Source organism: Triticum urartu, chromosome 2A (assembly GCF_056163025.1).
Source record: "Triticum urartu cultivar PI428250 chromosome 2A, HENAU_Tu73, whole genome shotgun sequence".
NCBI lineage: Eukaryota > Viridiplantae > Streptophyta > Magnoliopsida > Poales > Poaceae > Triticum > Triticum urartu.
The window spans coordinates 755,733,237-755,745,501 of NC_141874.1; the positions used below are offsets into that span (position 1 = coordinate 755,733,237).

Consider the following 12,265-nt stretch of genomic DNA (forward strand, 5'->3'; position numbering starts at 1 on the left):
TTTGGGGTCCGAAGAATGATTTGTACATATCCTCGTGTGTCAGGCCGAGGAAATTCTGAATAGCGCGTGTTCCTTCTGGGTTGAATTCCCACAAACGGAGGGGCCGCCGTTTGCAAGGCTGGACTTGACGAACCAGCATGACTTGCACTACCATAACCAAACTAAAATCTCCCTCGAAGAGATCCCCGGATGCGGCTCTGCAGTATGGGCACATCCTTGGCTGGACCCCAGCTAAGCCCCCTGCTGATCCATGACATCATTTGTGGTGGAGGGCCCGAGCAAAAGGCGGGGGAAGCTACCCACTTGGCACTTCTGGGAGCAGTGATGTAGAACCACTCCCGTTGCCATAATCCGGACACCTCTAGAAAGGAACCTTTTGGCCACGGAGCTCCAGCAATCTTGCTTACTAATGCACCCCCGCATGCTGCATACTCCCCCTCGACTGTCTTCGGCTTCACATCAAAGGTCTTGAGCCACAGGCCGAAGTGAGGGGTAATGTGGAGGAAGGCCTCACATACGACAATAAATGCCGAGATGTGGAGAAAGGAATCCGGGGCTAGATCGTGGAAATCAAGCCCGTAATAGAACATCAAACCCCTTACGAAGGGATCCAGAGTGAGGCCTAGTCCTTGGAGGAAGTGGGAGATGAACACGACGTATTCATGGGGTTCAGGAGTAGGGACAACCTGCCCTCGGGCGGGCATCCGATGTGAGACTTCGGCGGTCAGGTATCTTGCCTTCCTCAACTTCTTGATATCCTCTTCCGTAATGGAGGAGGGCATCCACCGGCCCTGGAGGCTGGATCCGGACATGATTGAAGATCCGAAGCACCTAACCTAGGCTTTGACTGTTAGAACTCGAGGCGGGGGAGGGATTCGATTGAGAACGGGAGGAAAAGAGTCAAAACCTTGACCCTTTATAAAGAGCGTGAATATCAAGCGTCCTCCTCGTGGCCGTTTGGGACTTGCCTAAAATCTAGGAGTCCTAGGCGTGGTCGGGTTACCCACGCTCGTATTGATGAGAACCCCGTAATAAGGGGGCACGATCTCTGCTTTGACAAGACGTGTCAAAAAACTGCCTCGCGTTATGTGCGGGGCTAGTTAAAGGAAACGGTTCGAATAATCACCAGGCCATGGCATAATGTCATGTTGCCAAAACAAGTCAGCAGATTAGATTTTTGTGGAAATATTATTCTCTCTACGATGGTATGTGGAACTTATTTTGCAGGGTCGGACACTATCCTTGTATTCAAATTCTTCCGTGGTGTATTCGGAGGAGGAACCCGCCTTGCAATCCCGAAGACAATACTGCGCGCCGGACTCATCGTCATTGAAGCCTGGTTCAGGGACTACTGAGGGAGTACTGGATTAGGGGGTCTCCGGACAGCCGGACTATATCCTTTGGCCGGACTGTTGGACTATGAAGATACAAGATTGAAGACTTCGTCTCGTGTCCGGATAGGACTCTACTTGGCGTGGAAGGCAAGCCAGGCAATTCTGATATGTATATCTCCTCCTTTGTAACTGACCTTGTGTAACCCTAGCCCTTTCCGGTGTCTATATAAACCGGAGGGTATTAGTCCGTAGGACAACATAGAATCATACCATAGGCTAGCTTCTAGGGTTTAGCCTCTCCGATCTCGTGGCAGATCAACTCTTGTAATACTCGTATCATCAAGAATAAATCAAGCAGGACGTAGGGTTTTACCTCCATCAAGAGGGCCCGAACCTGGGTAAAACATCGTGTCCCCTTCCTCCTGTTACCATCCGCCTTAGACGCACAGTTCGGGACCCCCTACCCGAGATCCGCCAGTTTTGACACTGATAGTCGGCCTGCGACTGGGTGGTCAGATCTCGAGATCCGTCATCCAGTCTTGGCTGATAGTCGGGGAGCCATAGTTGCTAGTGAAAACCGTGCCGTCGGCAGGCGATGGTAGCGCTCTACGTCGTTACCTTGATGAAGGCATCATCGTGTAACTACTGTTGACCCACTCGTGCTGCTCCGGGGAAAACCCTAGGATCTGGTCTTCCAGATTGGACGATGGCGGCACTGCGGTGTCGTTTCTCTCTTTGGAGTATCGTTTTGGCGCAGCGCTGGAGGACAGAGGTAGGCGGTGGAGCAGCTTCGTCTTGCAAGGAGCTCTGGTGGAGATGTCAAGTAATGCCTGACTGAGAGGTGCTACGTTGTGTCATGCCTGTTCGGCAGGTGCTACGCACGACAAATCTTCCAGAGACTTCAAGCTGTGCCAGCTGGTGGTACTTGGCGGCATGGTGCTGCGGTGTACCGGCGGTGACCGCGACGTGCTCAACAGTTTGCACGCCGGGAGGTTGTGCTATTGGGCGCCGTGGTGGCGTCGACGGATGGACGGACTAGCAAGGATGATGCGTATCTCTTTCCTGAAGATGGCTCATCAGTTCGAGGATGATGGCGGCCTCTAAAACGTGTGTATGTGGTGTACGCTTTAGGTTTGCTGCACCGATTTTAGGTTCTGATACGTTATGTGGATGGATCGGCAACGACACCGGTTTTAGATATGGGGAGTGAGAGCACTTCACATTATCGAGTTTGTACGTGTGAGTGGTGGCTTCGGGTGGCTTGATGCATGTTCTTGTGAGACTTTTGTTGAATAATTAATAAAGATGGCTGTACGCATCGATTGATGCAGAGGCTTTGGGTTTTAACCTCCTTTTTCAAAAAAAGATCTCTACTTCTCTACTTGTGCAGAGAAATGTGTATGCTATGGAAATGTTGGTTAAGAGTTGTGTTCTGCAGTTCTATAATACTTCCATCGCGCTTCCTTTGTTCAGACATATGTCCATCAAATGCAATTTAGGAAAGACAGATCTGCCGATGTCTAAGACTTCTCATGTTTTGCGCCTTGCCTTTTTTTTTGCATGCTTGCATAGTTTCATCAAGCATTCCTTGGTACCACCAAAAGAGACTCAAAATCATGGTTGCTGCACAACTCAAATTTTCATCAGGAGTTGATCTCCCTTGAGTCCATTTATTTTTGTTTGGCCAGCACAATTTGTTTGCAATAGATGCAAGGTTTTTTACACGCGCAGCACTGGTAACTAACTGTACATACAATTTATACAATCTCAAAGCAAGCCGGAGCAGTTTCTGTTGTTCCAATCTACTCCCTCCGTCTGAAAAAGTTTGTCCCTTAAATGGATGTATCTAGTCTAGCACTAATTTGGTGCTAGATACATTTATTTGAGGGACAAGCTTGGGACAAGTTTTTTCGGACGGAGGAAGTAGAAAACAACAAAGCATGAAGTATGTGCTATCTGGAGTTGTCCTGAAAAGAAGATATAATTCCAGCTGTCAGTACGATGACAGAGATGACAAGGCTGAACTTATTTCTACATATATTTAGTACTAGTAGTTCCGATGCAACATACCTGCGTATCTGTTGTGGAGGAATCGTCTAAGATCCTTGCTTCAGATTTCTCGTTCGAGTAACTACCAAAGAAGAAGACACAGTTGAGTAATCTTGCATGCATAATGAAGTTTGGTAGCATGGGTAATTCTGTGAAATCAAATGTGAAAGCACGATCAGGCTTACGTTGACAAGATGGTGACCCAGATTAACTCGACACAGTCGACCCAGAGAAGTCTATGTTCGATAGGAACCACACCATATGTAATTATGTGTGCATATGGCCACAGCTTCCATCCAGCCTGCAATTACAATTTAGATAGACCAACACTTTCAGCTTTGTAACAATGAGTAGCAAGATAAATAAAATGGGCAAAAGGTAATATACAATACTCTTATATTGCAGCACAACTAATCTTATCAATCACATTTCAGTTTGTTTCCATTTTCACTCATCCACATCCCCAAATTCTTTCACAATGGTGTATCAGATCAGATGTATGTGCACCTTATTTAGTTAATTTACACCCGTTAACACACACATGTAGTTTCTAGTGTACCTAAAAGGCCTGAAGACAATACTAGGTGTCAATAAATGAAGAATGAAGAGGCAAAATGCATCTCACCGCTGTATTAATTCGCTCTACGCTCTACATTAAATTTCTAACTGAATAACAACCGGTAGTATACCATGAACCTAACATACAGTCCCAGTGTCCAAAGATACTTAGTTTGGCACAACCACGTACCTAGGCATAATTAATTCACGATTTAAAAGATGACTGATGCTTACTGTAAGCATGGGGAAGAAGGTGGACTTGAGCTCTCTGAATATGGTGGACGGAGATTCCCACCGAAGGAATCCCAAGGCGACGAAGTAGATGGTGTTCCACAGCCCAGACCAAACCGTCTGATCAAATGCAGCCTTGACAGGTACGGCCCACCAATCCTTGTACGGAAACACCGACTGATGCAAGAAAGTCGATGCACTCATGTTGTCAGTTACCTCATCAACATCAGATAAACTTGTACGGGTCAGCTAAGTATGTATGACCACAATTGGTACCTCGCAGAAATTGTAGTAGTAGTGGGAAAGGGATCCCTGAAGGGTGAACCCTATGAGGCCAGACCGGAACATGCGAGCACGGTCAAACTCGAAGATGGGCTTCCCTTCGTAACACTGTAATAAGCATAATTAGCTATTGCAGCAGCAGAAAGGGGATGTAAAACAGCGAGGGGGAATTGGAGTGGCACGCACCTGGGCTATCCAGTCGCCGAGGGAATAGACGATGCCACTGATCATCATCTTAACAAGAAGCGGATTGGCCTTGAGGGCCTCCTCGTACGCCGACCAGTTGTGCTGTGGCATGTACCGCAGGATCTCGAAGATAGTCCACCCCTGCACCAAATCCAATCCAAGCAAGAAAACAAATGTTAATCATCACGGCGAACCCCCAAAATCGAGATTATGGCTAGTTATTAGCAGAACATAAGAGAAGAGGCAATTTTGGCTGGTATAAATCGAGGAGGTCCTTACATGCCAGTAGTCCTGATCGACGGTGAGGACCTTGGTGAGCGCGAAGGTGATGGCGCCGAGCACGATGGCCGCGTTGATGCCGAGGTCAAGCATCTTGTCGCCTCCGCTGCCGCCAGGGGCGCCCTGGAAGGCGAGGCCCTCCGGCAGCTCCTCGAGCAGCCCCGCCGGCACCACCCCGTCCAGGTCCAGCTCGCGGGCCCCGGATCCCGGCACCGGCAGCACGTCGGCCGGCTCCGCCGTGGCAGAGGCAGGGCGGAGGCGCCTGGAGGATCCCGCTCCCGCCAGGCGGACGAGAGACGGCGCGGCGGTGGAGGCGGAGAGGGGGTTGCATGGAAGCCGCCTGCATGCGCATGCGCGGGAGAAGGCCACGGACGCCGCCATCGCTGCTGCTCTAGCCCCGCAGCCAAGCTGCACACGCACGCGCGCGCGCGCTGAGGCTGGTTGGCTCTCAAAGAAAAGACATTGGTGTTTCTTTAGCCTTTGCTTCCGACCGGTGCTTTTTTTTCGCGCGTTTTATCCGCCGGGGCTGCGGCCGGGGCAGGTGTCTGCGACTGCGTGAAGCTTGTGGATCTCTCGCGGCCGCTCCATCCCGTGGAGGAGGGAAGTCGGCAGCTTGCTGCGTCACCGCCCGCGCTAGTCTCATTTCATCTCTGGCGATCGACGATTTTGTGGTGGAGGTGCGTGTTGAACTCGGCCAAACCTCTCTGCCTCATACGGATACGGTGGGCCACTGTACCACGAGGTCCACGACAGGGTATCCAAGTTGCAGGTTCCGTACGTGGAGAGATGGAGCCCGGTGGAGATTCCACGCCTCCGGTCCGGTGCCTGCTTCTGTGGCCATTCTCTTCTCCGTCTCATAAATTGACTTTCCCCGTCTTGGAAAACCTATACATGCATGTTTTCGTCTTTTTGTGAGGCCAATATGTTGTGGAAGAGAGACAGACCTAAAGAATCGCCAGAGAGAACTCCCGTCCACAAGAATACACACACAGGTGATCCAAGCCATGAATCATCACCAGCTAGCTGAGGTTCTCTCTTCCGTGGAGAGTTGGCGCGTGTTGCTTGCTTGTACACCGAGCTGACAACACATATTTTTGACTTTTTCTTTTCTTTGAGAAAGGACTGAATCTCATGCTCTCTACCTCGACCGATGCACACAGCCCTAGATTAATTATTGCAACATTTTACAACAATCCATAAATGTCCTGGTGTGTTTTGATGATGTTCAGGATATGGTCGTCATGTTTCTTTGGCGAATTTGGCAAACTCCGTTCAGACTTGGTGCATGGCAAGGAAGTACGTCCTCCTCAGGCGTCGACTGAATTTCTTGACAGTTATATAAAATCCACCAACCAAGCGACAAGGTACACTACTCATGAAATTATAAAAGGGAAGATGCCTATGGATGTTGCCCATGTTATACCTGAGGCGAAGTGCTCTGTACTGGCCCTGTCGTGGCCACCTCCACCGCCGGAACCGAGTGGCGTTGTCCGTAGACGGGTTTTTCTTGGCTGTCGGTGGTACGGCAACGACAGTTATGATTCTTAGGAAACATCATGGGAGTGTGATGTTTGCAGTTTACATATTTTTGTTCGGTTGTAATAACGTGCTCGACGCAGAGATTCACGCATTCATATAGGGCATAGTGCTGGCCATTCATACTCAGATGCTCCGATCATTATAAAATCTGATTTCTCCGAGGCATTGACATGCTTATCTGGTGATGGTCTACTACGCTCAGCATATGGACATTTTTTTACATAACCTCATTTGAAACACACATTTTAACTAGTTCATTTCATAATTTGTTTTTTTAACAGAGAAGGGTCCCGAAGGACCCATATTTTATTAGATACAGAAACACAACTTTTACATGGACCCAAACAAAAGTAGAAATTACATCCAAGTCCAAAGACTGTGCAAGAAGGACCCTAGATCAAAAAGTGAGATTGCAATTTGGTCCCTAATCGAAGTTCCAGCAGGGGATACTCGGTACCGTCGGGGACAAGGCCACTTGGGGCAACGAGCTCACTGCCACTCCTTCTCCAGCGGCCAGCCAGAGGGAGGAGGAGCGGCCAACTTGCCATGTTCGCACTGCCTCCCTTTTGGCTCGTCGGCAGGGAGGAATATGGTATTGGTTGCCATTCAACCAGAAGAGTCGGTGACGGAGTGATAGGAACCGCGAACCAATCACCGGAATCCAGTAGGCGCCATTGCTCCTACTCAAGCATCACCGAGGATTTACTCCGGGAACAAATCACCTGTCCGCCTCGATGAAGATGGGGCTTCTCCCCTTCTGCAGCTTTCCTCCCACCACCACGGTGATAAGGGAAGAACAGAAAGGGAAGAATCATCCCCAGATCTAGGAAGATTCAAAGCTCCGAGATTCAAAGCTTCTAACATAGCATACTTAAACATTACATTACCTACTACATTAACACTACATCAACATGGAACTAGGTTAAGCATCGACATAGAACATATAAAAAGTACATGATAGATAGCTCTACTCACCGTCGCCTAAAATAAGAATATCATGAGTGCCATGGCTCCCGAAAAAGAACAACTATGAATTATCTAGGGAGTATGAACCAAATCATTACAGCTACTAGGAGTACACAGGCGAAGCTTCTTAAATTTTCTTCTCTAGTCTTGCATCTTACTAATTTCGGCTTGCATCTACTTGACTTGGAGTTGTTTCTCGTTGATTTAAATTTGCTTCTCGTGTGCATCTATCAACTCGTCATTAGTAGGAAATATGTCATAGTGGCAATAATAAATGTTACTCCATGAAGTGTTGATATGCACATGTGGAATAATAAACGGTAAAATAGATTCCTAGTCTAGCCTCTAAGACTAGCTGAAGTGTTGCATGATCGTTCTGTTTTCCTAATCATGGGCATAACTATGTCAGCAACTTTGAGGACGCAATTTTAGAAGAACACTTATGTTGAACCAACCCAATTGTTGTTATGCTATGGGATAAATTCGTCACAAGTTAATGGTTTATAACATAGGGGAAGTAAAACGTTTGCATAATTCCTTAGATCATGAGAGTATCGAGTTCTTTCGTACTTTGTTAAACGTCATCCATAACAGAGTGGTTAGTATGACAAGGGACTTGATAGCTCAAGATTGGGATTTTCTCCTCTGGCGATGGAGAGATATTCTTGGGGCTCTCTCGGTGTTACGGTATATCCATCATTGTCTGGCTAGACACAGTGTGATTTGAGCACAGGGATGCTGAAACACGGGAACAAGAAAAAAGAACAAAACCGGTAACGAGGAAACTGGCATAGTGAACAAGTTTTTGATTCACGGGGATGCCGATAAATCTCACTTCGCCTTTTTGCAACATATCACAAAGCAACATGAACAACATACGATGACTACAAGTTCACTCGAATATTTATTCATGTGGGTATAGGGGTCAATATGGATGTCCACGGTTCCACTACTGATCATTGATCGAAAGGGGTACCAATCATGTCTGTACTACACTGAACCTACAGGGTCACACACTTAAGGGTCATCTATCTGCTAAGTACTAGACAGGGAGTCTGAGAGGAGGGGAGGGGGTGCCACACACCATGATTCCCAAGCCGTGTGTCGGCGCCCCTCTCCCTCTAGTTCGTCCTCCGTCATAGTTTCCGTACTGCTTGGCGAAGCCCTGTGGAAATAGTTTCACCACCACCGTCATCACGCCGTCATGTTGCCAGAACTCATCTACTACTTTGCCCCTCTTGCTGGATCAAGAAGGCAAGGACCTCATCGAGCTGAACGTGTGCTGAACGCGGAGGTGACGTGCGTTTGGTGCATGATCGGAACGGATCGTGAAGGTGTACGACTACATCAACCGCGTTGATTAACACTTCCGTTTAGCGATCTACAAGGGTATGTAGATGCTCTCCCCCTCTCCTAGCTATGCATCTCCATGGATAGATCTCGCGTGTGCATAGAATTTTTTTGTTTTCCCTGCAACGTTTCCCAACACATTGAACCTAATCTTGATGCACATTATATGTAGATGGCATTCACTCAATATCCTTGTACCATTACCTATGAAACAAGTCTTCATATATAACTTGATGACATTTTTGCTTCATAGGAATTATCATTCATTTTTTAAATCTTAGTGCATATATTTGTGTTGATGGATTTCATCCTTGAATTCATTCCATATTCGACATGCATTGCAAATGAAATTTTCCATCATATACATCTTGATGTAAACATTAGTTCACATGATTTCCATTAATTAGTAAACCACACATGGGGACTACTAGCACTTTCAGTCAAGGAGAAGATCTCATGGCTGGAAAGTATCACCTAACTATGGGAATCGTCGCACTTCATCGAAAGACCACACACGGCAACCACATCTCTAGGGTGCTCCGCCATGGCTCCTCACGCCGAAACCACACCTATGCACAATCAGGGTGGCATCAACACAACACCATCTCCTCCTTGGTCCTTGTGGGCGGCGTGACTATACGAGGTCCTCCGCGCGCCTGACACCATCACTTCACGCGCCAGTGTCTAGACACCGCCCTACACTATTAGAGAAAATTCTAGCAGTAGCGCGGGTATTTGGTGTATCAGTAGCGTGGTACCCACGCTACTGATACGTCGCTACAGCTAAAGTTTAGCTGTAGTGCATTTTGACACGCGCTACTGATATACCTACTTAGCAGTAGCACTTTCCACACCAGCGCTACTGCTAAGTGCTTTAGCAGTAGTGTTTTCCTGTCCAGTGCTAAAGAGCGCTACTACTATATTTTCTCATATCTTTCTTTTTTTCTGCGTATTTGCGATGTTTCTTATAGGTTTTATACAGTATTCTAATCAAATCATAAACATGCAATATGCTCATCATATCATACACATAATAGTCTCGTCATATCATCCAACACAAATAATGTCGTCACATCATAATCACGATATAGCTATACAAGTTACATGACATATCTCATCATACATAATGTAGTACTTCTTGACGCATCGGTTTGTATTCCTCACTCGCACTACCGTGAACCTAAACTAACTACTGGTTGTCGCTCGGAAACCGATACACCTGGGCCTGACACTCCGGCCACTCGTCGTATACTCCTGGCGTAGGACTTCTTCGCCATCGATGATCTATGTACCTGCATCGTCACATGAGTCGATAATATGCAACATATATAATTGAGCAACAGAAAGAGACAGACTTGGCAAAAATAGAAGCAAAATCTCATAAGCATAAATAAAAAAGTTCATAGTACCCAGAATATGCTCTAACTAGAGTGATCTTCACTAGTTGAGGAGGACGGTTTAACTACATCACAAATAAAGTTTCGTCGTGCATAACTCAAAGTATGGACTAAACAGACACTTTGTCATATATCGTCAATCACTCCAACATGCCGTGTCATCCATCCAAGTCAGGGAGAAAGTCCCCGAGCGCAGAGAAAGGCTTTAGGTTGAGACGCTGAGCCGATATCCGTGTTCCGACGTCTTCCCGCGACATTTGCCCTTCTTCGTAGAACATCCCTGTTTTTTTTATGACCTCCTTCGTGATGATTTGGGCAAGTTCATGCTGGATGTCATATAACTCAGCTCGAATTCGATGATCCGGGATACCTCCTAGGTTCTTTGCCCATTGCAAAATATGGGCATCGCCGGATGTAGTTGACATGCGAAGGTTCTGCTGATCCCGTCTATACTCCAGCATGTGGTGGGGGACATGGAATCCATCACTAAGAGTACCACTCGGTTGCTGGATGCAGCAGAAGTCAGTTTTATGGCGGAAGGCGGGCTTGCGACTGCTTGTCTTCCTGGTCTTTATCTCTCCATCCGTTGGCCGTAGCGAAAGATAGCACTATCGAGAACATACTTGATGTGGGTGTAATCCTTTTTGTTCATGTTCTTCGACGAGTCCAAGTAAAGAGTGTGGGAGAATCGGGGGTAAAGGATGATGACGACGCCGCACCCATGGCTGCGCAAAATAAGTACACCTCAATTAGCCTCCACCATGCAAATGAGTGATTGAAATCGAAGGAAGGATATCCACGCGGATGACTTACATGGGATGATAAGGCATGAGAATCGTCTCTCTGGGCAGGTATTTATTGGCGACCATGAAATCGGCGATGTAGTTACTCGCGTATTCATGGTGCTCTAGGCGGACTGCGAAGAAGCCCTTGTGCATGAAGTACGGGTCAGCGACATGGATATAAGATATATGTGCTCAATCCTGATGATGTAGTTCATGTACAAGGAAAAAGGCGGACAAACGTAAAATCCAGCTTTTTTAAGTGAAACATGTCGAGGATGTAATCGAATCAAAGGGAGAACTTCTCCGCGGAGAATGTGTCGATGTACAACCTTTGTTGCGGCACATTAACCACGTAGAGCGGGTATCCTGGATTTTCCGAGGAGATCGGGCTTCCTCTCTCCGCGACACATCATCATGAAGTCTCCTTAGATCGCGTATATGGCCTCTACTGCTGCCTTAGGTAGGATCAGATGATCGGGGATATAACATTTTGCCGCACCAGGGATAGGTATACTGTCTTGAACTCGAGGCTGTTGAGGCGGCTGGATCATAGAAGCAGCTTTCTTGCATTTCCTCGGTCTCTTCCTATGCTTCTTTCCTACTTGAAGGTCGTCTATAATACGTCCATCCTCCGGCAATTCAGGCACCGACTCATGACGCTCAGACCCTGGGTACTCATACTACTGAGCCATCAATCCTCCATCGTCAGAGGCGCCAGTATCTGTAGACGGTCATCGTCATCCTCATCGATGGCATCGATATCATGCATTGCTTCTTCGACGGCGGCGACATCATCAGCAACTAATGGAGCCTCTTCCTCACCCGACACGACAGGTGGTGCTAATTGGGTAGGTGGGGTATTGGTGTTCAAACCTTGCTAAGGCTGCTTGGTCGTGGGTGTGCTCCTGGCCGCCTCCAGACGAAGCAGATTCTTCGGCCACAAAAGGACCCAACGCTTGCAATTGCCAAGCCACCGCGAGGTCTCATCGTTATCTCCCCTAGTATCGGAGGAGCCAAATTCTCATGGCCTGGTTTGACACTGGCCATGGAAACCTTGAAGACATCATGGGGTATCGGCCGGCTATGGAACAATTGTTCCTTCGGCTTCACTATCGTCACCTTCCCCACATCCACCTTCTGCCCGTTGATAGTTTATAGTATGGTGTACGGGGTTACGTCCGCCTGCAAAGGCAACAGAAACGGGAGATTATACATGTATTGAAGACGGCCGGTGTGACAGGTACCGTGAGGGCATCGAGCTCAGCCAAAGATGAAGCACCACCGAGCACGTCCGAGACGGAGGACGGGA

The 12,265-nt window shown here is 47.6% G+C and overlaps 1 protein-coding gene across 1 annotated transcript; it reads right to left on the minus strand.

Annotated features, from left to right (window-relative positions):
* Positions 1 to 2,951: 2,951 nt before the first annotated feature.
* On the minus strand, positions 2,952 to 5,473 carry LOC125540437 (protein SYM1). The gene is made up of 7 exons (XM_048704052.2): positions 4,920 to 5,473; positions 4,641 to 4,781; positions 4,449 to 4,562; positions 4,176 to 4,349; positions 3,569 to 3,684; positions 3,405 to 3,465; positions 2,952 to 3,301 (listed from the first exon to the last, which is right to left on the minus strand). Exons 1-7 carry the CDS (start codon positions 5,298 to 5,300, stop codon positions 3,287 to 3,289), a joined length of 1,002 nt encoding a protein of 333 aa, XP_048560009.2. The 5' UTR covers positions 5,301 to 5,473; the 3' UTR covers positions 2,952 to 3,286.
* Between the last annotated feature and the right edge of the window lie 6,792 nt (positions 5,474 to 12,265).

Bases quoted from the DNA above. Each gene is read 5' to 3' on its own strand.
- LOC125540437 (XM_048704052.2), bottom strand. From the start codon at position 5,300: ATGGCGGCGTCCGTGGCCTTCTCCCGCGCATGCGCATGCAGGCGGCTT. The intron at 4,563-4,640 runs GTGCGTGCCACT...TGCTTATTACAG, and splicing joins TCGGCGACTGGATAGCCCAG to TGTTACGAAGGGAAGCCCAT. The intron at 4,350-4,448 runs GTACCAATTGTG...TTCTTGCATCAG, and splicing joins ACTACTACAATTTCTGCGAG to TCGGTGTTTCCGTACAAGGA.